Raw genomic sequence first — 24,103 nt, forward strand, 5'->3', positions numbered from 1 at the left:
TTACAAATCACATTTTACAATCCAAGGTGTCCCTGAGGTCAATACCGTCTTCATAGTAATACTAAGGCATTAGTTGCATGTTACAGTGCTGAGATGTGCACTGACAAAGCAAATGAAATAGTGGATAAAAACAGCTGGTCCCCTTACATGAATCAAAAGCACCTAATTCTACTTGTAGTCATTATATTCTTCACCACCACACGCTTGTAATAAAACAAAAATTCAGTTTCAATTAAGAATTTCTTTGATGAAACAATTAATTATATTAAATAATGACTTTAAAGTATACATATTTTAAAGGGTTTTTTTTTTTTTATTTATGTTTTTACTTAAGTAATCTCTACACTCAACACGGGGCTTGAACTCACTACCCCAAGATCAAGAGTTGCATGCTCCTCTGAATGAGCCAGCCAGATGCCCCATAAGTACACATATTTTTAATATTCTGTGTGATGAGGGGCACCTGGCTGGCTCAGTCAGTAGAGCATGTGACTCTTGATCTTGAGTTAGAAGGCTCTTGATTATTGGGGTTCCTGCGTGGCTCAGTCGGTTAAGCATCTGCTTTCAGCCCAGGTCATGATCCCAGAGTCCTAGGATCAAGCTCTGCATCAGACTCCCTGCTTGGCAGGGAGTCTGCTTGCCCCTCTCCCTCTGCGGCTCCCCCTGCTTGTGCTCTCTCTCTCTCTCCTGTCAAATAAATAAATAAAATCTTTAAAAAAAAGAAGAAGAAGAAGACTCTTGATTGTAGAGTTATAAAAAAAAGTTCTTAATATTCAGTGTGATGAATTTTATTTTATTTAAAAGAACAAGACAAAACACCCTTATTTGTACTTAAATATTAAGCAAGAAAGCAACCCACTTCAAAAAGCTACTCATAGTGTTGATTAAAATAATTTGAACTTTCAAGGGAAAATTAGATTTTTAGAAAACTTCTGTCTGCCACCACAAGTATGACAGTTTCCAAATACTGAAAATTTTTTTCTGATAAGATTAAGGGTAATATTGATGAATGTGATTTTTTGATACTATATGATAAAATATGCCACCATAAGGAAGAGCTACATAACTCAGTGAAACAATATAATCTAAAAGACCAATGTATCCCATTACAAAATCATATATAGAGCAAATGATTCAAAGTTCAAATGGACCAATGGATTTTAATGTAAAAATACTGGAAGTTCATTGATATGGCTTCAGATCTTACATTGGACCTGACCTTCAAGAAACCACCACTTGGGAAATTTGATGTAGTATCAAAGAATATTCACAACTATTTGAAAGGGCTGCAAGATACTTTTCCCTTTGTCAACTCCATATCAATATTAGCTTTTCTTCATATACTTCAGTCAAAACATATCAAACAGATTGAATGCAAAAGCAGATATGAGAGAATCCAACTGTCTACTATTAAGCCACACATTAAAGAGATTTGCAAAAATGTAAAACAATGCCATTCTTCTCACTATATTATTTTTACTTTAGGAAATATAGTCATTTTTCATAAAATGACTTTTTATGTTAATATGTGGCAGATTTAATTTTACAACCTTTTAAAAAAGATTTTATTTTTTTATTTATTTGAGAGTGAGAGCATGAGTGAGAGAGAGAGAGAGTGAGTTGAGGGGAGGGGCAGAGGGAGAGGAAGAAGCAGATTCCCTGCTGAGCAGGGAGCCCAATGCGGGGGGCTGGATCCCAGGACCGTGGGGATCAAAAGCGTCAGCAAAAGGCAGACACTTAACTGACTGAGCCACACAGGCACCCCTTAATTTTATAACTTTAAAATGAATTAAATATTTTTAATTTCTCAGGTTTAATTTCTAACACAATTAAGTATTAATAGATTAAAGTCACATGAACAAAAGAATTCTAGAATCTTCAATACAATTTAAGATTCCTGAGATCAAAAGTTTGAGGACTGCAGTTCATCATTTTATCAGTAAATATTTACTGTTTCAAGTACTTACCTGTGCCAAGTGTTGTTGCTTACCTATAGTATTTGTGGATCCCCTACTCTATGCTATGCCAAATAATACATATTTTCTGTCTAATCTTCTCAACACAATCTGAAGCTAAGTAAGTAGTGTCATCCATATTCTCTTATACAAATAAGGAAACAAGTCCTTTCATTTTCATTGAAGACCGCGGTCTTTTTTTTAAATAGTCTTTTGTATTGAAAAAGCAAGGTATATACATGGTTAAAAAACAAAAAAACTACAGTACAAACTATACAATACAAGCTTAAAAATCAGCCTGTCTCATACCTTTTATTTTTTACTTCATAGTCAACCACTGTTAACAGTTTATTAAATATCCTTCCAGCAATCTTCTGCATATATTTAATTTTTCACACAAACAGCATATAAATAGTCTCTTCAGTTTTACTCTGTCACTTCTTTATAGTTCCAGAGATGTTTCCCTTATTAGGACAACAAATAATTCAGGTAATATGGAGATGTCATGCTAAAAGTCTCTGAGTAGGTGACCCCGTTTCTCCCACAACAATGCAGAGTCAGTCAAACTTAAATTCATATCTGTAAGGTGTTTTCACTCGACAGTCTGCTTTGCTTATCTCTTTATTGAGATAGGAAGATGCTACTAAAAATGGGACTAAATTCACCACTCAAAATGTTGTGAAATCAGCATTCCAAGTTATAGAAGAAATTTCTTTCAATTTGCCCAAACACATTTCACTTCCAAATTCCTACTGTTCTTCCGTTACCCTGTCATCTCTTATTCCACTATGAGCCATGCTCCGATCTACAGGTGTGTAGTAAGGTATGTATATATGGATGGATGTTAAAGGCTATTTTCAATTCTGGGTTTGTATTCTAATACTAAAATAAAAATCGTTCTTAATCAATGAAATATGAGTTACTATGAGGGAGAAAGGTTCCACCATAAACCAAAGTCTAACACACATCATTAAAGCTTCAGTATGTTTTTACTAATTCCACACAAGAGGATTACAGATGTCCTGCTAGCTACCATTTCCTGGTAAGCAATCTGAATGGCTTCCAGGAAATTGCTAATGACCTCCATTTTACTTAAAATCTAGGCTGCAATTAGTAATAGTTTTGCTTCTCCATGCTGGTTATAATGTTTATTTTCATCACAGCAATCAGGAAGAAAAAAGTGGAATGTCTTGTTTTTGAATTATATCAAAATGTATTCTCTTTTATTTCGGTATGTCACCAAATAGACTAATACATATTTAATGTAATCATAATTGTGTAAGAATACTTTGGATCTTTTTTACTTGTAACCGATTTTGCCTCCTTTCCCACTCCAGGCTGTAGCTATTGCTAAAATTAGCATTTTAAAATGGAATCAATAGAAATACTTTGTAATTGTTGACTATTTTTATATATAACAGCATTTTATAAAACTGAAAATTTTAAAGCTAGATATGATTTTAAAGTAAAGTTCTATGATTTCAATCACAGAAAATAATAAAAAGAGTTTCAGATTTTTATTCAATGAATTTAAGACATGATTATGTGGTCAATGTAATAATAACAAAAAACAACTTTATCCAGTGTTATATTTATAACCAGAATTTGTTACTAAACTTCAATATTTTCTTTTATGTAAACATTGATTTTGCTAATTAGATCCAACTGATCTTTTCCCCAACATATCGACTTCTTTTAATCCCAACAGTTAACGGTGATTCTACTGTATCATAATACTTTAGACCTTAATCATATAGTAGTAATTTTTACCAGTAGCTTTTGTTTGAATTTTAATTAAGAAGACCTCGTGTCTCCAAACCCAAGTGGGGAGAGGTTTTAATTGCTTGTACGAATATCACACAGACTTCAAAAGAAGTAAAAGATGTTTATGACAGAGTACAAAGAAAAGCTTTGAAATGTTTACATTCGTGCAAAGTAGCATAATTTTAAAAACTATGGGTATTGCTGTTATAATGCATACATATCTGTAAAACTAGATGTGATATGCATTTACTGTTAGTAAAAGGAGTTCATGGGTTCAGAAATAATAACTCACTATTGATTACAACACGACCAAAAGACTATGCGAAATGGGCTAAACATGCTATTCTGAGGGAATATTAAGTTTTCACCTTAGTAATTGACTATGTGATTGAAAGTAGTACCTTTTCTTTTCTGGATATTGGGGTTCCTACATGGAAAATAAGTGGTTTGATTGCATTATATGCAAAGCTTCTTCAGTTCTCATCTTCTGAGATTCTATGATTCTAGATGTTACTCTGAAGTTCTACAATTACAAAAGTTTATACAGAAAATAGTGACACTCTACCACATCATTTCATACAAACAGGAAAGTTAAGAAAATTACATGTGCGCCCAACCCCTTTCACGAGCTGGCCTTTAGAGCAATACAGCATTTGTCTTACAAATAACAATTTAAAATTTTCAAAATACATGGGATCTAAACATTGATAGATTACTGTTGCAACCCTTTTTCCTATGCGGCAGGAAGAATCACTAGGTATGTGAACTTTGCTGACTTTATAGAAGTTGAAAAGTGGCAGATGATTCGCCTCTAAACACTTCCAGATTTTTTCAAGTTCCCTCAGATGAAGAAATTACTGTAAAGTTTATAAATGGAAATTCAAGAAAAATTCATTTATAAATGAATACATAAAGTGTACAGTGATAGCTCTTGGCAAACCACTTTAGTCCTTCTATGATTGCCTACAACCAAAACCACAAGTAACTGAATTACTATCCTAAAAAACAGAATTTTCGGTAGAAAGGACAATGTATGGAATGAGTACAGAATACTTAGATATGGTTTAGGCACTTACTAGAAAAGTGAGAAAAACTAGGAAAGAGAATTGGCATTTAAGATGGTAACTTGGGATGCAGAACACTGATTCTATGGGAATGCTGTTAGATCCATTCTGACCCTTCGGTGATAACAGCGCTGCTTAAGTTACTTCAAGAATAACCTGTACTATTTGATCTTCAAAAATCTATCATGCACTGAAAAAAAAAAACCCATGACTTTTGTGTTCCTGTGCTCTTTTCCAGAGATTTATGTTTGCAATCAAAACTAAAAATGAAAACAGGCTCTCACTGGCACAGTGGCAATATTATAATAAATTCATATTTTTAATTCAGTATTTGTGCCAAGCACAACTGTAATATGCTTGTACTGTTTGATGTAACACAGTTCCTAATTTCACTTCTCTTAATAACAACCCTGATGAAGTAACAGGGAGTAATGCTTAAACCCTTGAATAGTGAAGTACGGCAGGAACACTGGGGCTCTAGAACAAACCTCTTAGACATATTAGTTGAATAACTATAATAAGCAATTGTTTCTCAATAGTGGCTTTGAAAAACATTGGGAATCATTTGTAGAACTTTCCATTAAAAGCATTTTTCTAATCCACTTTTTTCCTATCAGAGACTGGCACTTTTCTAAGCTGCGGCAGAGTATACCTACAAGCACATCTACCTTAATCCCTAAAAGTAAATATTGCAACGATTAATCATAAATGACCAAGGAGGGAAAACACTATTTTCCTTATTTGGTTTATATCACATAATTATTTTTTTGTCTCTCGTATCATCTGTGTGCTTGACAAACACAAGCACAAACAGTTTGTGCTAACTCAAACAACCAACATTACTGTTTCTCTGGCACACTGCCCAGGGAGGCGCCTTCACACCAAGGAGATGCCAGCCACAGCATAGAGGGCCATGTGTGCAAAACAGGGAAGCTGGCTAAGATTCTCTTACATAAACCACAGAAGATTAGGTTTATCCATGGAGGCAGAGGCTGATTCCCTAACGCTCTAGATTTCATTTGGTTTGTCACCATTGCATTTAGAAATGTTTCATAACCACAGCTATCCTGGCATCCTCACTTTTTGGTACAACTCAAATATACATATAAATGGGTTATGGACCCTATCAGTAATTCTGTCTTATCTTCTGTCCTTCCACCATATGATTCTCCCCTCTCCCACATTCAGGTGTATATCAAGATAAACGCTTCTACAGAGAGAGACTGTATTACCTATACCCCTTCCTGCTTTGTGATACTGCTTCACTTACATAAAAAAGGGTAAAAGGGCAACTGTTTTGGTTGTTTGTATATTGTGGGAGGGAGGAACAGCCCAAGTCTATCTTCCCCTTTTCTCCCCTGCAGAAGTATAAGATTCTGAGGAGGTTGAGAATTACTCCATATTACATTAAACAGAGGCCTTAGAGGCAGGACTCAAAACCTGCCTCCACAACTCTTGAGTGACCCCACACAAGCCACTTAATTTCTCTCAGTCTCATTTTACTCATATGTAAAATCAATATAATAATATTTTCCTCAATAGATTGTTATAAGAATCAAATAAAATAATATAGATATTTAGTACTTTGTTTCCTTTATAAACAATAAAGCATCTTACAAAAGTACTTATGATATTATTTCTTGCAAGAAAATAGATAATATCTTAAAGATTAGTCTTGTAATTAAGAAAATATCGTAAACACTGGTATTACTTTTGAAGAAACTTTAGGAGGTCATGAAGATAACATTTCACCGGAGTAGGAATACCCTCTAATATCCTCTACAACATCTCCATTTAAAATTTTCCAAAGCCAAATTTCCAGATGTTATTTTATTAATTCATCCATTCATACAACAAATATTTCTTGAACACCTAGTGTATTTGACGTACTCTCTCTTAATGCAGTCCAGCTGTATCAGGTCAGATAGCCATTAATTGTTCCTAAGTTCTTTTGTACATTGAGAATAATTTCCCTATGTCCTTAACCCCCTAAAACCCAAAACAAATCTTAATCTCTTCTATTCAACAAAACTTCAACCACCAACTTATACTAGGCCAAACTTCCCTAGATCTTTAATTACTAGTCATATTAAATGTTCAAGACTTGTCACCATTTCAGCACTTTTGATAAATCCTAATTTGAAAACAGATCCCTTAAAAATATGGCACCCCAATTAGAACACAATACTTCAGATATGACCAAAGCAAAATTCTAATCATTTTATGTTACATTTCATTTAAGCTCTTAATAATAGTTATTTAGCAATACTTGTAATGATGTTAACCTAGTTTGAACATTGCTTTGAGATTACTGCTATTAAATTTATGTCATTTATAGTACACTATCCTCAATAAATGCTGCTACTAGAAAGGAGGCTACTTATGGAAACGTGGTGGGTTAGGGATGGGATTTTCTTTTCTTTTTTTTTTTTTTTTTTTTTAGTATTTTATTTATTTATTTGACAGAGAGAGAGAGAGCACAAGCAGGGGGAACAGCAGAGGGAGAGGGAGAGGCAGGCTCCCCACTGAGCAGGGAGCCCCATGAGGGGCTGGATCCAAGGGCCCTGGGATCATGTCCTGAGCAGAAGGAAGACACTTAACTGACTGAGCCACCCAGGCGCCCCAGGATGGGATTTTCTTTTAAAAAAATATTAGACAAGACCCAGATACAGACCACTGAAAATCTATGATTCAGTGTTTTTCAAACTTCAGCAATATTCCAACTTCTATTGAAAGATTTCAGAAATATTGCTTTGCTTCATTTAGACATTAAAATTTTAATTTGAAAGCTATTTTTTTTGAAGATTTTATATATTTATTTGAGAGACAGAGAGTGCACAAGTGAGGGGAGGAGCACAGGAGGAGGTACAAGAAGACTCCATGCTGAGCACAGAGCCCAATGCAGCACTCAATCCCACAACCCCTAGATCATGACCTGAGCGGAAATCAAGAGTCAAACACTCAACAGACTGAGCCACCAGATGCCCCAGCAGTTTTTTTTTTTTTTAAGTAGACTCTAAAGAGATTATCAACGTATTGTTTCTAAATATGTGGTACTGGGGCGCCTGGGTGGCACAGCGGTTAAGTGTCTGCCTCCGGCTCAGGGCGTGATCCCGGCGTTATGGGATCGAGCCCCACATCAGGCTCCTCTGCTATGAGCCTGCTTCTTCCTCTCCCACTCCCCCTGCTTGTGTTCCCTCTCTCGCTGGCTGTCTCTATCTCTGTCGAATAAATAAATAAAATCTTTAAAAAAATAAATAAATAAATAAATAAATAAATAAATAAATAAATATGTGGTACTATTAAGCTCACTGGGTTTAAGATTCATTTTTTAATACTGCTCTTAACCATTCTAATGCCAACACTTTAATTCTCCTTCAGGCACCTAACCCACCACATAGAATTTTTCAATGGTAGTAATAAAAGCTATGTTTCCTCCCTTCCCCAGCTTCATTCTACTCTTGAATCCAAAAGATGTAAATTTAAGGATATATAAACATAAGATTGGTTAGAAAATAATATAAATATTGACTATTTAGAAAATTATGACTATGAGAATTCTAAAAGCTCAAATTTATGGGATGCATAAAGCTATTTCTACAAATATATTCATGGCCAAAGTACCTTTGTTATTTAAAAAACAATGTTTAAAATGAAGTATTCAATTTAGGAATTTAGAGGGTATCAGAAACAAACAAAAGAAAAAGTATAAGGAAAATAAGCAAAAGAGACATAATATAGGTAAAACCAAGATGAAGTAGTTGGCATTCTGAAAAACAGTAGATTGAGAAATAAATCTCAAAATTGGATACTTACAGGGGGGTTGGGAGGAGAGATAAATAGAAAAACTACTAGCAAGTAAAATTGAGGGACAAAAGGGACAGAACACAAATATGCAAAATTTAAAATGGAATATATAACAGCAAATAAAAAACTTAAAGTAAGTGATCTTGTACTTTAAATCAGTATTAATATATTTGAAAATTTCAGTGAAACATACAATTTTCTAGAAAACTTTTTTTCCTAGAAAAAATGACATAAAGGGAAATAGAAAATATAAAAAGAAAAAAAAAACAATTGTCACCAAAGAAAACTCTAGGCCTAGATGTTGTACGAGTATATTGTTTCAGAATTTCAAGGAGTAAGTAATTCTCATGCTATCTATTCACTACTTTACATAGCCTAGGAAAGGGGGGAAAGCTTTCCAATTCAACCATGAACTCTGGTACTAAAAATTAACAAAGATAGTACAAATAAAGAAAAACACAAACTAATCTCATTTATTATTACAGACACAAAAATAACAACTGTAATAGGAGCAAATAAAATTATTCGGTACATTAAAATAACACTACACCATGACTAATCAGGGTTTATTTCATCAGTAAATTTGGGAAACAAAACCAATAAGAGACGCCATAAAAAAAATGTAATTTCTCATAGTAACTCCTTATAAACTATGACTAGAATTTTTTTTAAAAATAAAGAATGTCTTAAATATCTTAATACTTAGTGGTGAAATGTTAAAAACAATTCCATAAATTAAAAACTGCACAAAATACCTGCCATCATGTGTATTACTTAATATCATTCTTGATATTCTAGACAGTGTAATATGAGAAGGGATGAAAAAAAGGGACATATAACTGCCAAAAAGGAGAAAACATATCAGCTGAAATATGACTAGAGCTAATAAGTTCAATAAAGAGGAAAGTTATAAAATGAACCAGCAAAATTTACTAGCATCCCTAAATATGGTAACAAAAAGAAAACAGAATGAAGAATATCTCATCCACAAGAGCAAGCAAAAATATTAAACATTATAGCAAAAACGTCAAAAGAAACATGCAGAATCTATATTTAAAAAACAAATCATTGTTGAGGGACATAAAAGAACAAACAATTTTGAATGAAAAGATTCAATACTAAAAAGATGTCAGTTCACCCTATAGCTTCATATACATATGATATAACCTTTCCAAAAATGTTTTGGGATTTTAATTGACAATTAAATTGAAATAAGCCTAAAATAAACTTTAGAGAAGTATGTAAACACCTTAAAGAAAATTATGAATGTGGTCTTACAATATTTACTTTTCAAAGATACTATAAAGCTACAGTGATTAATATAGCACAATACTAATAAAAGTTTAGATAGATCAATACGCTAGAACCGAAAACTGAGAACTGGTTTCAAATACACAATCAGCATGATAAAAGATGTTCTTTTCAAGTCAGAAGATATAAGATGGGTTATTTAATAAATAATACAGAGATATTTGGTTAACAGCTTAAGAAAAAAATTAAGTTGTATCTCTAGTTGAAATTACACACCAAAATGTACTCAAGAGGAATTAAAGAGTTAAATGAATAAAAATATAGTCAAATAATTGGAACAAAATATAGCAGAATGGGGGAAGCTTTTCTAAATAAACCCCCAACATTAAGGAGCATTAAAAGGGAGGGAAAGATTTGACAACAAAAACCATAAAGTAGAAGAAAATGATAAAATGTAACATCTTTGACTGATAAAGGTTAATACTATTAAAATATACAGTAGGAGTCCTACAAAACCATAAGAACTAGACAAATCTTTTAAAGGAAAAATGGACAAACAAGATAAATAGGCAATTCACAAAGGAAGAGACATTTAATACAAGTAAATTTATGTCAAACGCTTCATTCTCAATAATAACCAAAGAAATTCAAATTAAATCAGCAGTAGTGTATCCTTTTCCCCTATCAAAACCAACAAGAAATTTTTAAAGTAATAATACTTGTCATTGAGGGCAAGACGATACTTGGCAGATACTGTTGGTAAGAGCGGCACACCGTACCCTTTCTGCTGGGTAGTTTGGCAGTATGAGTCCAGACTTTTTAAAAAAGAACACATGTTTTGACCCAGGAATCACTTTTTAGGAATATATCCTAAGAAAAAAACCACTAATTAATACTGAAAATTATTGAAAAATTATCCATATTCAAATTTTTCTTTATCATGACAAATAATGTTGAATAAAAGACTCAGTTGAATTATGAGAACTTCACTTTATGCAATATTTTCTGTAAATAAAAATAGCATTTTAGATGAATTAATCACAGAGAAATTCACAATATATCATTAAGTGGAAAAAATAGATTATAAAATGATGGGAAAAGGATGATTCTAATTTTAAGGAAAAAAATTTAACAAGCATATATATTAATTAACAATGGAAAGGACATATAACATAATATAGGTAGAATTAATTAATTAATTTTATTTTGTATTTCTATATTTTTTACAATAAATATGTAATCAGGGAATTTGTTGTAAATTCACTTACAACATTTTGTAATGAGGGAAAAATAAACAGAGGTATTAAAAATGCACAGTGCTTGAGATATAAAATACTGAAAACCCACAGTAGTATATATTTCTTGAGGACAGTATTTAAATCACTTTAAAATTTCAGAGTAATTATAACTAATTTAGGTGGATAACAACTAACTGGCCTGATCTCACCTAGACTAAAAATTCATGTTTTTACCAAAACCACTTAGCAGTGGTTGTATCAGGCTATCTGAATACAACTTAAACTAAATTTTATTTCAGTTCTTATTATACTATTGACATGTTTTCTGTATAATACAGTGACAAAATACTAGGTTGTAAAAAGAGACAATTATGTAAAATAAATCAAAACGAAAAATTTAGTAAGAATCTTACCTCCTATGCTTATAAAACCGAGCAGCACACAAATGAAAGTTCACATATCACATAAAGAATCCGGAAAAAAAGTTAAAGAATTTGAAAAGCCCAATTTTGTGTGTGTTTTTGCTTTCAAGATTTAGACATTTTGACCATCTCAGGCTAGAACAGTTTTCCATTATAAATGCATAATCAGAATGAAAAATAAAGAAAGATGGAAAAGGGGTCAAGAAGGAGGAGATAACCCAAAGCATAAAAACTTGATGCTGAATCATAACATAATAAAATGTTAGCTTCCACATTGCTCAGAAAAAGCAAGACCCCCATCATTCATGCTGGCAAAAGCTTGCCTTTGCATAAACCATTTCTGTTCTCACTGTTGTAAAACCAATGACTCTGGAAAGGATAGAAAACACAGAATGACGTGCAAAGTAGCACACAACATGTTATTGCAGCTGGATAGAGAATATGTCACTAATGACTTTCTTTCTACCCGTCAGTTATAAGTTAAGTTTTTTTTTTCCCCCAAAATAGCAAATGGCCTTTATGAGTATAGTACAGAAGCAGTGAAATTCAAAATAATATTCAATTTCCACTTAATTTTAATACTGTATTAGTTAATGGAATGAGTTATTAATCATTCCTGGGAAAGAGATGACTTCCTTTTGTCTTCATCTGAATTGAACACAACATGCCTGAACACTAGACAATTTTCTGTAATAAATTAAAAATAACATTTTCACCAGATAGTTACTGCCAGATGTTTTATCTTAAATGAGACATTATCGATGGCCAATAAGAAGATTCACCTAAAGTTGTTTGATAACTTCAGAAAACTAATGTAAATTCCCAAATTGTTAGTGCAAATCAGAGTGACGACTGTCTGTAAGAGACAACTGGTAGAATTAATGACCATGGGTTCTACTCATGATACCAAAACTAGTAATGCAGTACTCCTCCACAAAAGCATCACCAAGAGAGATTCAGGGAAGAAGAACCTCCTGACTGACAGAGAAACTTAATTCTTAACATGTTTCAAACTAATAGCATCAATCACACATCTTCAGAACTAAAGATGCTCATCCTCATCAAGGTCAGAGGTCATGAAAAGTTAAATCCTATGAAATCTGCTTGAAATTAATCAATCTATGATCCTATGGGTATGTTAATAGAAAATAGTGACCACCATTTATCCTCATGAGTGTTTTCTAAGTGCCAGCAACTGTTCCAAGCTTTACTTGTATTAATCCTCTTAATGAGCCTATGAGATAGAAACTCTTACTCCCCCATTTTAGATACAAGGAATTCGAAACACAGAAAAGTTCAGTGACTTGCCCAAAGTCATTCAGCTAGTAAGTGATAGAGCCAGGACTTGAAAAAGATAACCAAGCCTCAGAATCTACCCATAAACCATTACGTACAACACATTCCATAAACTCTTTTTATAGATGCTACCCTTGACCCTTTTGGACCAGAAGAAATTCAAATTAATGATTTGGATTCATAAATTAAGCCATTATTATGATTTCAAGAGGAAAGACTAAAATTATCTTTAACTAATTTTGTTCTTCATCTTTTGACATTTGTTTCTTTTTGATACCTTTCTGTTGAGTAAATTAATGAAGCAATTTATCTTATAATTTATATGTTTATAGACTAATAAAAAGAGAAGGCAAAAATTTCATTCTGTAAACATTATAAAGAATAAAAGTTCAAGGCCACACTATATATTTACCTTCTCATTTATAAACAAATATTAGAGGTAAGAATTTAACGTTAGGGTACAGAGATCAGCAAGCATGTTGTTATACAAAGTAACATTCTCTACACTGATATGTTTGATATTTCATATATTGTACCTTTAATTTCTCCAAGAAGTTCACTGGTATTTAGTCTTTCCATTTTTTCCTTCCAATCTTTTGAAAGTAGTTTTTCCATGCAGGAGGAATCTATTAGAGTAAAAAAGTAAGTATTAAAAATATTACATATGTATTTTTTTAAGTGTTAAAATATTACAAATCCAAAAAGCCAGTTTATGGAGAAATTCTCTCATTTAAAAAATCATCAAAGCTATTTTTCATTGTTGTTTTAACCCTAGGATACAGACAATTATATTACTGTATCTATCACAAAATACCACAACTAAATTTATTTTTACCAGAAGATTATTTGAACTAGTCCCAGGAAAAAAGATAATGCATAATAATTTTATCTTGGTATTATAAATATAATTCTATTAATATTCAGTCAGCATTTATCATTTCTTAGACTGATAGGACAGAAAAGAGGGCTCTTTCCTATGATAGGTTTAAGTTTAGATGTTGTTCCTTTTAATCCAGGTGATATATTTTTTAAGTCTAAGCAAAATTCATGTGCTCTTCAGGAAGAATGACAAATCTTCAAGGGAGAAGAAATCAACCAGAGTGTAACCACTTAGTCCTTTAAAAAAGAAAAAAAAATATGGCAATTTTTGCAAAGTACCCATTTAGAGAAAAACCCAAAGAAAAAAAAGTCAAGATGTTCTCTGTCCCTCAGTAATAAAAACTACTAGAACTTTTCTCTTATATAGAAAGAGATATATATTCTCATAAAGGAAGTACTCAGTTAAACACTATTTGCCCTACTGCATATCTAAATAACATACTAGATTATAGGAGTGATTATATTTGTTTCTATAAAGATTCATAAAGATTACAGAAATTTAAATTTTAGAATGTCCTAATAATTAGCAAAATTTTCTCAATGAGTTATTTTTTCTCTCTATTCAAATGGGTTTGCAACTACAGCTACTGCTTACAACTATTTATATATATCTTTTAAGCTTCAAATCTTAATAGGCCATGTTTCCAAAAGGGCATGCAGATTTAAATACTAAATCCTCAGTGCAAAGCACACTCCCATTAAACTTTAACATTCCAAGTGTCAAAATTCTGATAACTTCTTTTTAAAATTATATTTAAAATAGTGACTCCAAATCCAAATGCCTTTCCTCTCCCATATCAGTACCTATCTGTTTAGCATTTTCCCTTACATTTTTTTTCTCCAACTTCTAAATCCTCCTTGAATTTTTCAGAATGACAGTAAGGTCAAGATGGATCTAAAGGGTTTTAGAAACTAGATAAGCTTTAGAAAAAGACAGTGAGCCTTGGGTAAGAGATGAGAAGACCACTGCATCGTTAGAAAGTATTGGTGCAAACAATTAACATTTGTCCATGACATGATCAATCAATCAAGGAATGGATGGAATCCAGATCAGTGTGTCGTGAAATGGCTGATGAAGAACACCAACCGTACTAGCTCGCTATCACAGAAGCTAAAATTCGTTCTAAATAGAAGTCAGTTTGATTCTATTCAGTGAAAGCTCACCACCCATTCCCTTCCTTCTTCCCTCTATCTTTCCCACCTCCTTTTCTTCTATTCTTTCCTATTAATCGTTTTTTTAGGCTTCACCAAATGATCTACTACCATGATTAATAATTGGCTAGTGAGTGACCTTCCAAAAGGACCTATGTGCATATGCACACACCAGTTTGCATTTAATTTCCAAAATGGTCTCTTGCTACTTTTATTTTAAATTCAAAAACAAGGTATATACGTTGTTCTATACAAATTTTGTTTTTATGCTGAAGTAATAAAAATGATAATACTAAATTTGGGAGTTAAGAAGTAAATCCTCAAAGCCATAAATAACAGAGATTAGTTTTTCCCAAATCGGGTTTAAATTTCTGAGAGAGCGATATAACATCAGATCATGGATAAGAACAATCAACAAAATGTCAAGTTCCTATCCCACCCAGTTCTGTTAGTGCTTTTTCTTTTTTAACCCTTTCATACATGTTGTAACATTGCACTAAACTGATAATCACGGATATAAATGCTAAAGTCTAATTTGTTTGGTTCAAATTTGAGTTGAGAGCATACATTATAATAGTAAAAAACAAAAGCCCAATTTACTAGTAATGATCACAAATTCAGAGCAAGTTCATAAACTAGGATTAGATACACACTAAATGTAAAACAGGCTAAAATATGTCTCTCGTTTCTATAAATAGACCTGAAATCTTTCAGAGCTCCAGGAAAAGAATGCTGAAGCTTCATGGGAGAAAAATAGAACTATATGGACAACAGGAACACACACTGCAAACATAAATCAGACCATGTGTACACAGCTTCGCATAAAAGCTACTCATTAATAAAATGGTTAATAACATCAAAGCATTTCACATTCCTATTAAAAAATTAATCCTCACCGTAATGCTGAGTTAATCTAGTTAATATGAGTTCCCATTTCAGTAGAAGAAACTGAGGGGAAAAAAATAAAGCAGCCTTTCCATGTCTATATTTGTAACTCATGAAACTATTTAGTAACAATCACTGATTGCCTTTAACTACAGGACAATAGAAGTCAGCCTTATCAATTTAATCTCAATTCTAAGAGATTTCAGGAAGATTCAAAACTCAGGAAGTCTCTTGACAAACTCTCAGCTTTCTCACCTAATTATCTGACTGCCAAACCTCAAAGGGCATGCCACAATTAGGATTAAGCATGCTCCATACTATAATGTAAAGCAAGTAAGAGGAGGGAAAAAAGGCCAGGAGATTCAGATTGTTAACAAATACCACACAAGGGAAGGACACTACTGCCACCACTGAGAGGTTTCTGACTTGGAATGAGGAAATATGTAGCAGATAAAGTTGTAAATGAAAATTTACATTTTCAAATTTCCCACTCCGAAACAATACCCAGGTAAGGGCGCAAATTAAAAGTATGTAGTCATCCTCTACGTGGCACATTCTTCAACTACATTAACAAGACAATACCAGCTTTACGGAGGTAATTGATCAGATCAGACTTTACCCCATTCCGATCACTTACAAATGCAAAAACCAAAGAGGTCAGAATAAGTCAAGAAGCCCAGTTTGTATTAGGTACAGGGGAAGAATAAGACCACACAGACTGGGTTTAACTCAGTAGTCATGGAGGATTCCAAAAGGAATAAAAGGACTGAATATCACCTAGATATTCTTGGATTATTTGACACAGAAAAATATGTTTTAGACAACTGAGTTGAAAACAACTAATATACTTACAGTAGTTCTGCAGTTCTCAAAACATGAAACAATATATAGCATGTCTTACTTTGATTATTCAAATTTTACTATTTTGAGTTGTCTTCAGCTAAAAAATACGAGAGGAACTACATACTTTTTTGGAAATTAAGAGAAAGAACCACAACATTACAAAATTTTTAAAAAATGTCACCATGATATGTACATATTTAAAAGAATGTAAGCCATAATATTTCAGCATAAAAGTGGAAAATGCCAAAATTAATTCATCTTACTTTGAAAAAATTAGTGTCTATAAGCTAATACATATTCAGTGAAATGCAGGACTCTATTACATTTATCTTGTCTAATTTTTGTAAATAGTGTGATTAAAATAAGACTCAAAAATCAAAAGCTGGACTTCAATTCTTGCCTATACTTTAATCAAGGATGTAAAATTAATTTTCAGTCACATGGTTTTTGGTTTTTCTCTTTTTCTTTGCAATTTAAGTTTTTCAAGAAACTTTTTCTAAAGAAAAGTAAAAACACAATTCAGAAATAATTTTTAATACATATCCTACATAATAGATTGCAAAGCAACATTTCTGCTACGCAAGTATCTAGGTTTCAGGCTGGGTAAGTCAAGAATGCTTTATCATGCTAACAATTTCACCATACAAGAGAAATTTGAAGTGAGAGTATGTGAGATATTTATTTCCTAACCTGCTTGATGTATCTTAGGAACAATTTTAAATTATTTCTAGTTAAACAAAGCCACTGCAGTATTAACTCCTATTCTGCATAAAGTGAAGGTATTTAAAATGTGTCCAAGAGAGTAAATAAATAAATCACTGTTAAAACTAAAGCGTGGGTATTAAGGAAGGCACGTAATGCCTGGAGCATTGGGTGTTATTGCAAACAATGAATCATGGAACACTACATCAAAAACTAAGGATGTACTGTATGGTGACTATCATAATTTAAAAAAAAAACTAAAGCATGGGGGAATAGGAAAGAATAATGGGAAAAATTTTTAGGGCACAGGTACTTTAAAACAATTCGCCTGTGAGTAAACACTATTCCTTTTGCTTCAAAGTGATAGAGTTATAAATGCTAAAACATTAGAAACATGACATGAAAATACCTTTAAAATATTTTAGTGAGGAAGAACAATGACTGTTGCCCCAGTATGCAGATTTCCTCCTGCTTTATGAAGTCTTTTAAGAGAATATTAAATCAATTCCTTTCATTTTTACTGTAAAAATCATACATTTCAAATACAATAAATTTTCTATGTATTCAAGAACAATGATAACTTATCAAAAGTACCTTTGACCTTGGTTTACAAGGAGTTCTGACTACAGATATATTTATACTCCTGCTGATCATCCATCCCACATTTTTCATTAGGAAACAGAGACGCACATGCCAGTTACTGTACATTTTTCCACAGTGACAAGTGCTCCACAATACAGTGGGATAAAATTGGAGCTTGGAGAGCTTGAAGAGCACTCTTAAATTTTAATTAAAACCCTCCAAGCTCACTAAAAATAATTAGACACTAAAATGTGCCAGTTTTATTTTGAAGTCACTATAACGTACAAAGCACACTCCCTGACGACTGCTCGTGCTGTCCTTCTCTCTCCCTCTCTCCAATGAAACAACTGATTTTCCAAATACGAACAAGGGGGTATAAATAGAGGCTGTTTTCAGGCCTGCTCTTCATGCTGGGAAGCTGACAGAAAAGACAGCAGAATGGATTTTTCAGACTGCATCAGATGAACCTAGAATAACTTGCCTAACAGAGTTCGAATCACTGACAAACTCTAGATAAAATTCAGTCTGCAAGAAACACGAGTTATATCACTGATCTTTTTTGATCCAAAAGCCAAACCTTTAACCTCTTAAATGTTTTTGCTATCTTAAAATATCTCATACAATGCTATATTCCATCCTATTTTTAGCCAAGCAGCAAGAGAAAGCATGCCTTTCCCATACAGCAGGGCAATGATATAAACATCAACACAGATGCTCTGCCAGGAAGAGCTGGACTTCTCAAGCACTTGATCATTAAGGAATGCACCAACTGTTTGGGATAATCTCGTGCCAGCTCCCCTTTTGCTCCACACTCCCCTCTGGGAGTGGCCAATCTTGTCCTGGTCCTAATTTTTCATTTTACTCCTCCATAGCACCCCCCCATCCCCAAAAATATGAGAAATGGCATTTATGCCTAGCAATGAAAAAGCAGGCTCACTTCCCCAAACAGACCAAAACTTTAAAACAATTAACCCTCCCCTCTTCTTTCAGATAAATTACTAAGTATAAAATGCAATCTGTTTCCTTTGTTTATTCAATATGAACAATTTGTAAATGACTCAAGGATAAAATTCAGAAAATGTTGTGCTAAATTAGAACCATTATAAACATGCTAATGACTCAATGCTTGAGTAAAACATGCATGATCGGTGTGAAGAAATAGATTTAGTTCCTGTGAAATTCTGTTGTGCTGCCTTAAAATGATTTGGTCATTAAATCAGATATTTTTCCTTCCAGGAAAAAATGTTAATTCCACAGCCACTTTACTAGATAATATACTGTGAGTGTGTATGTATGCGTGTGTGTGTGTGTCAATGGGAGGTTTGGAAATGTCATTAGAACTGTTAGATGCAAGATTTTGGCATATTCATAAGGGAGAAAAAGATCCACACTTGAAACCTGGCAGAAATACACCTACAGACATCATCGCATTAGGTACAATATTCTCTCTTTGCACTGTTTTTATCTACCAAAGTCTTTGATAATTTTTTATGGGAATCCCTTAAAATTGGCACTTAAGATACATTCATGGAAGTCACATTGTTCTATGCAGGTAAGAGGTGTATGTTTCATCTGCTTTCCAAGGTTGCTTAGCACCTAGAATAGTACCAGAGGGATCACTCAAAACCAAATTTCTCTCCCATATCCATCAAAGTACAACTACTTCCAATGCCAACACAGAAAAAAGGGAAACATCCGGCAGGTGATTCAGAGGCTCAAGCCTACTGCTGCAGCTGAAAGAAATTTCAGTGGTCACTAAGACCAACACCCTCATTTCAAAAATGAGAAAACAGAGTCAAGATAAGGAAGTCATTTGCCTTACCCAAGGTCAAACAATTGGTGACAGAGCCCTGACTCCAGTTCCATGCTGGTTTTACTGAAATGACTATTTAAATCAAATTTGAACATCAGTTTTATAGTCTCTACACCTTAGCATCAATTGTAAAAAATGAATAATTACATCTATTATTGTTTCAGACACAGAGGGAAGCACTCTAGTTCCTTGGGGAGGGGCACTACAAATTCAAGGTACTGCAGTGAAAAGTCAATAGTGTTCAAACAGCCAGTTCTCCCATACACACTCCATTATGCTGGTCTTCCTGTTCCTTCATATTGCCTTTTCCTTAATGCCTTATCTTGGTTTGAACTAAGAGCTTTCCTTTTCTGAATATCATCCACTAAGGAATAATTAAGATGCTGCTTAAAAACACTACTGAACTTAAAAAGTAATCCCTTCTATATTAGGTTCTATCTTCATATGCAAGAAGTAAATGTGCAGCCTGAGACCTTGGGTTTTCACGGTAGCTCATTGCCCACGATACCTTCAAATTTACTACAATTTTAACAAGTAAAAATGTTCCATTAGAAACTACAGCTATCCATATTAATAAAATTATTACTCATCATGACCTCCTCTCATGACCCTCCCTACGTTCTGCTGCACCGTTGCCAAAGGCTAAGGTATTCAAACCATATAACACGGGACACTATTCTTTGGCCTCTACAAACGTTTCATTCTTACATTTTCACTACTTATTTAACTGCTTTTTAGAAACTGTATTAGACTATGGAAACGATAACTTAGTGTCCTGTATTCTTTCTTTCAGTTTCTTTGGAGAAATGTTTCTGAATACCACTATCGTCCTGAAGGAGTTGTCAATCACAGAGCTCTACCGCCGGCCTCCTACTGCTCCTCCTAGTCACACAGAGAGTAATTTGACCCAATCAGAATTCTCGGCTGGAACTATGTGGAAAGGCTTTCTCTTAAGCTCAGGTTGGAAACTATAAACATGTGGGCCTGGGATTGTCATGCCCATCTTCTCTGGCACATGGAGAGAGCCTGTGTGAAATAAGAGTGAATGAAGTCAAAAATACAAAGAAAAACAGACAGGAAAGAAGATAAGATAAACAAACAAAATCTTTACATCATGTTAGCATACTCATATCTAAGAAAGCAAAAGCCAAACGCTGTTCCTGAGCTTCTTGGTAATGTAAGCCAATAGAGTCCTATTTTTGCTTAGTTTGAGTTGGGCTTCTGCCCATTGCAACTTAAAAAAATAAATCTAAACAATATGAAAACCATAACAAAAACTGTCATACCTACTCAAATCTGTTATATTCCAAATTGTAACACACTGGAAATCACCAACACATTAACTTGTACTACCAGGTTAAAACATTTATTATGCAAATCTTAAAACAAACCTCTGCTTTATTGAACGATATGTAATGACTTTAAAGTAAACTGCTATAGGGGTACCTGGGTTATAGGGTACCTGGGCGGCTCAGTTGGTTAAGCATCTAACTCTTGATTTCGGCTCAGGTCATGATCTCAAAGTCGTGAGATCAAGGCCCTTTTGGAGCTCTGTCTTCAGTGAGGAGTCTGCTTGAGGATTTTCTCTCTCTCTCTCTCTCTGTCTTCCCCCTGCCCCTCCCCCACCTCTCTAAATAAATAAATAAATAAACAAATAAATAAAAGACAGCTGTTGTAGGACTGCTATTTACAATTATTTAGCTATCTAAATTAGGATTTTCTAAACAGGATGCCACCAAAAGGAAATATAGCAGATAAAGTGGAAGCTGGGGCTCATTAAAAACAAAAAACCCAAACCAAAACAAACAAACAAACAAAAAAAAAAACAATGAAAAAACTCCCATCTAAAATCAGCAAGCCCCAATTTCAGTTTTGTGTTCATCAAAATAGCTTCATGTTCTGGCTAATTGACTTTATATTTAATATTATACAATGAAATTATAAAATAAGTGTTTTTTTTTAATGAACTATCCTTTCTTGTCTGTCTTATTTCTATATAGGTAATTCATAAAAATAAATTTCAAATAAAGTTATACTTCTTAAATTGGTTTTAAGCCCCCTCCATAACTTGGCCCTAGTGATTCACCTCTTATTATCCTTCTTACATGAAACTTTTCATTCTGTTCAAATAAGTACCCTAAATATATATTGCTCTTTTGTACAAAACTTGTGCTTTTTCACTTCACCTTTGCTCATGACATCCTCCTGATCTGAATGTCTCCCCAGATCTTGATGCTTTCTAAAAACTCTCCAATTCTGCAGGGCCTACATCATTAAATACCACCTCTTCAATTAAGCCTTGGAAGTTCTCATTCTCCGAGAAGCAAAATAAACTTGCTGAGCATATATTATCTGTCAGGCACGTGCTTTTTATATTCTGTTCATGGATCAACTCATTAACTATGAACTTCACAACTCTTTTCTACATCTATCACTGTTATTACTTATCAATTTTACCACCATATGATTAAGTATACGATCAAGTTCATACTGCATTACCCTAACTAAATATTAAGTTCCTTAATGGTCAAGAAATGTTTCTGATACAACTTTGTATTCTTTCATAATACTTAACCCAGAACTCTGCTCATAGTAAGTACTAAAATAAATTCCTTAATATACTAAAAAAAAAAAAAGTCACTTTTTTGTGTACATCAAGAAACAACAGGACTACTTTGCTTTTTAAAATTAATCATATTGATGTATAATTTAATATACACATATAATAAGTATAGTCATTTTAAATGTAAATTCTATGAATTTTGTCTAATTATATATTCATGTGCCTGTCACCCCAAAGAAGACAATAGAACATTTCCAGAAAAGTTATCTTATGCTCTCTTTCAATGATCCATAATCCTAGCCCTGGGCAACCACTGAACTGATTTCTATTACTATAGAATAGTTTTGCCTACTCTTGAGTTTCTTAAAAGAGTATTAAAGTATACAGTAGGTACTTTTTTGGATACAAATTAAAATTTTTGAAGTTCAATCATGTTGCAACATGTGTTAGCAATTTGGTCCTTTTTGTTAATGGGTAGATTTCCATTGTATAAATACACAATTTGTTTATCCATTTATCTGTTTATGGACATGAGGGTTTTTCCCACTTTTGAGCTATTAGAAATAAGGCTAATATAAATACTGATTCATAATCTTTTTATTAATGTCTCTTTTTTCCCCTCTAAAAATGGAATTTCTTCTAAAAGTAGGGGTGTTTTGTGCCTGAATTTATTTTTTTTTTAAGATTTTATTTATGTGTTTAATTTAGAGAGAGTGAGCAGGGGGAGTAGCAGAGCTGAGGGAGAGGGAGGGGGAAAATTCTCAAGCAGGCTCCTCACTGAGCACTGGGCCCATGAGGAGGCTAGATCTCCAACTGGGAGATCATGACTGAACCAAAACCAAGAGTCAGAGAGTCTTAACCAACTGGGCCACCCAAGTGCCCCTGTGCCTGACTTTCTAAGAAACTGTCAAAAAGTTTTCCAAAGTGGTTGGATCGTTTTACACTACTACGAACAAAGTGTGAGATTTCTAGTTGCTTTATTTTCTCATTAACACTTCTTAGTATGTTAATTGTAGGCATTCTAGTTTTGCCTTAGGGAGTTTTAAGAGTAATTTATATATTTAAACATATATTATAAACTACACATTTATAATACATATTCTATACATATAGTTAAGAGTTACCTATATAAATGTGATATATACCTTTTGTCAGATATATGTATTGTAAATATTTTACCTGGTCCGCAGTATGCCTTTTTATTTTCACAAGGTGTATTTTGAGGAGCAATAGTCATTTACTTTGATGTTATCCAATTACCAAGTTTTTCTTTATGAGCAGTGTTTTCTTGGTACCATCTAAAGAATCTTTGCCTCCACCAAGATCACAAAGTTATTCTCCTGTGTTTTCTTCTAAAGCTTTATATTTTAGCTTTATATTTATATCTATAATCCACTTTGACTTATTCTGTGTGTAAGTCTATTTCTAGATTGTTTGCTCTATTGATCAATTCATTATGCTTACACCATACCAAACTATTTTGATTATTATAGCTTTAGAGTAAATCTTGAAATCACATAGAATAAGTTCTCCAAATTTGTTCTTCTATTTGAAATTTATTTTGGCTATCTTAGGTCCTTTGCATTTCCATATAAATTTTAGAAGCAGGTTCCCTGTCCAAAAAAAAAAAAAAAAAAAAAAAAAAAAAAAAAAACCTTGGATTTTTACTGTATTTATCTTGAATCCATTTTAATCCTGTATTACTTTTAATATATTTAGGGGCACCTGGATGGCTCAGTCAGGTGAGCATCCAACTACTGATTTCAGCTCAGGTCATGATCTCAGGGTCCTGGGATCAAGCCCCATAGGGTCAGGCTCTGTACTCAGCAGGGAGCGTGCTTACAATTCTCTTTCTCCTTGTCCCCGCCAATCCTCCTTGACCCCTAT

At 33.3% G+C, this 24,103-nt stretch overlaps 1 protein-coding gene across 10 annotated transcripts in view; it reads right to left on the minus strand.

The window, feature by feature from the left end:
• SOX6 (SRY-box transcription factor 6) overlaps positions 1-24,103 on the minus strand; it is a 578,685-nt gene that overhangs the window by 235,626 nt on the left and 318,956 nt on the right. For all 10 annotated transcript variants that reach the window (XM_008708903.2, XM_040638855.1, XM_008708901.2 and 7 more), the window contains one exon: positions 13,334-13,423. In XM_008708903.2, the coding sequence (XP_008707125.1) occupies positions 13,334-13,423 (90 nt within the window). The remainder of the gene's footprint in view (positions 1-13,333; positions 13,424-24,103) is intronic.

This window comes from Ursus maritimus, unplaced genomic scaffold, assembly GCF_017311325.1.
Source record: "Ursus maritimus isolate PB19 unplaced genomic scaffold, ASM1731132v1 scaffold_23, whole genome shotgun sequence".
NCBI lineage: Eukaryota > Metazoa > Chordata > Mammalia > Carnivora > Ursidae > Ursus > Ursus maritimus.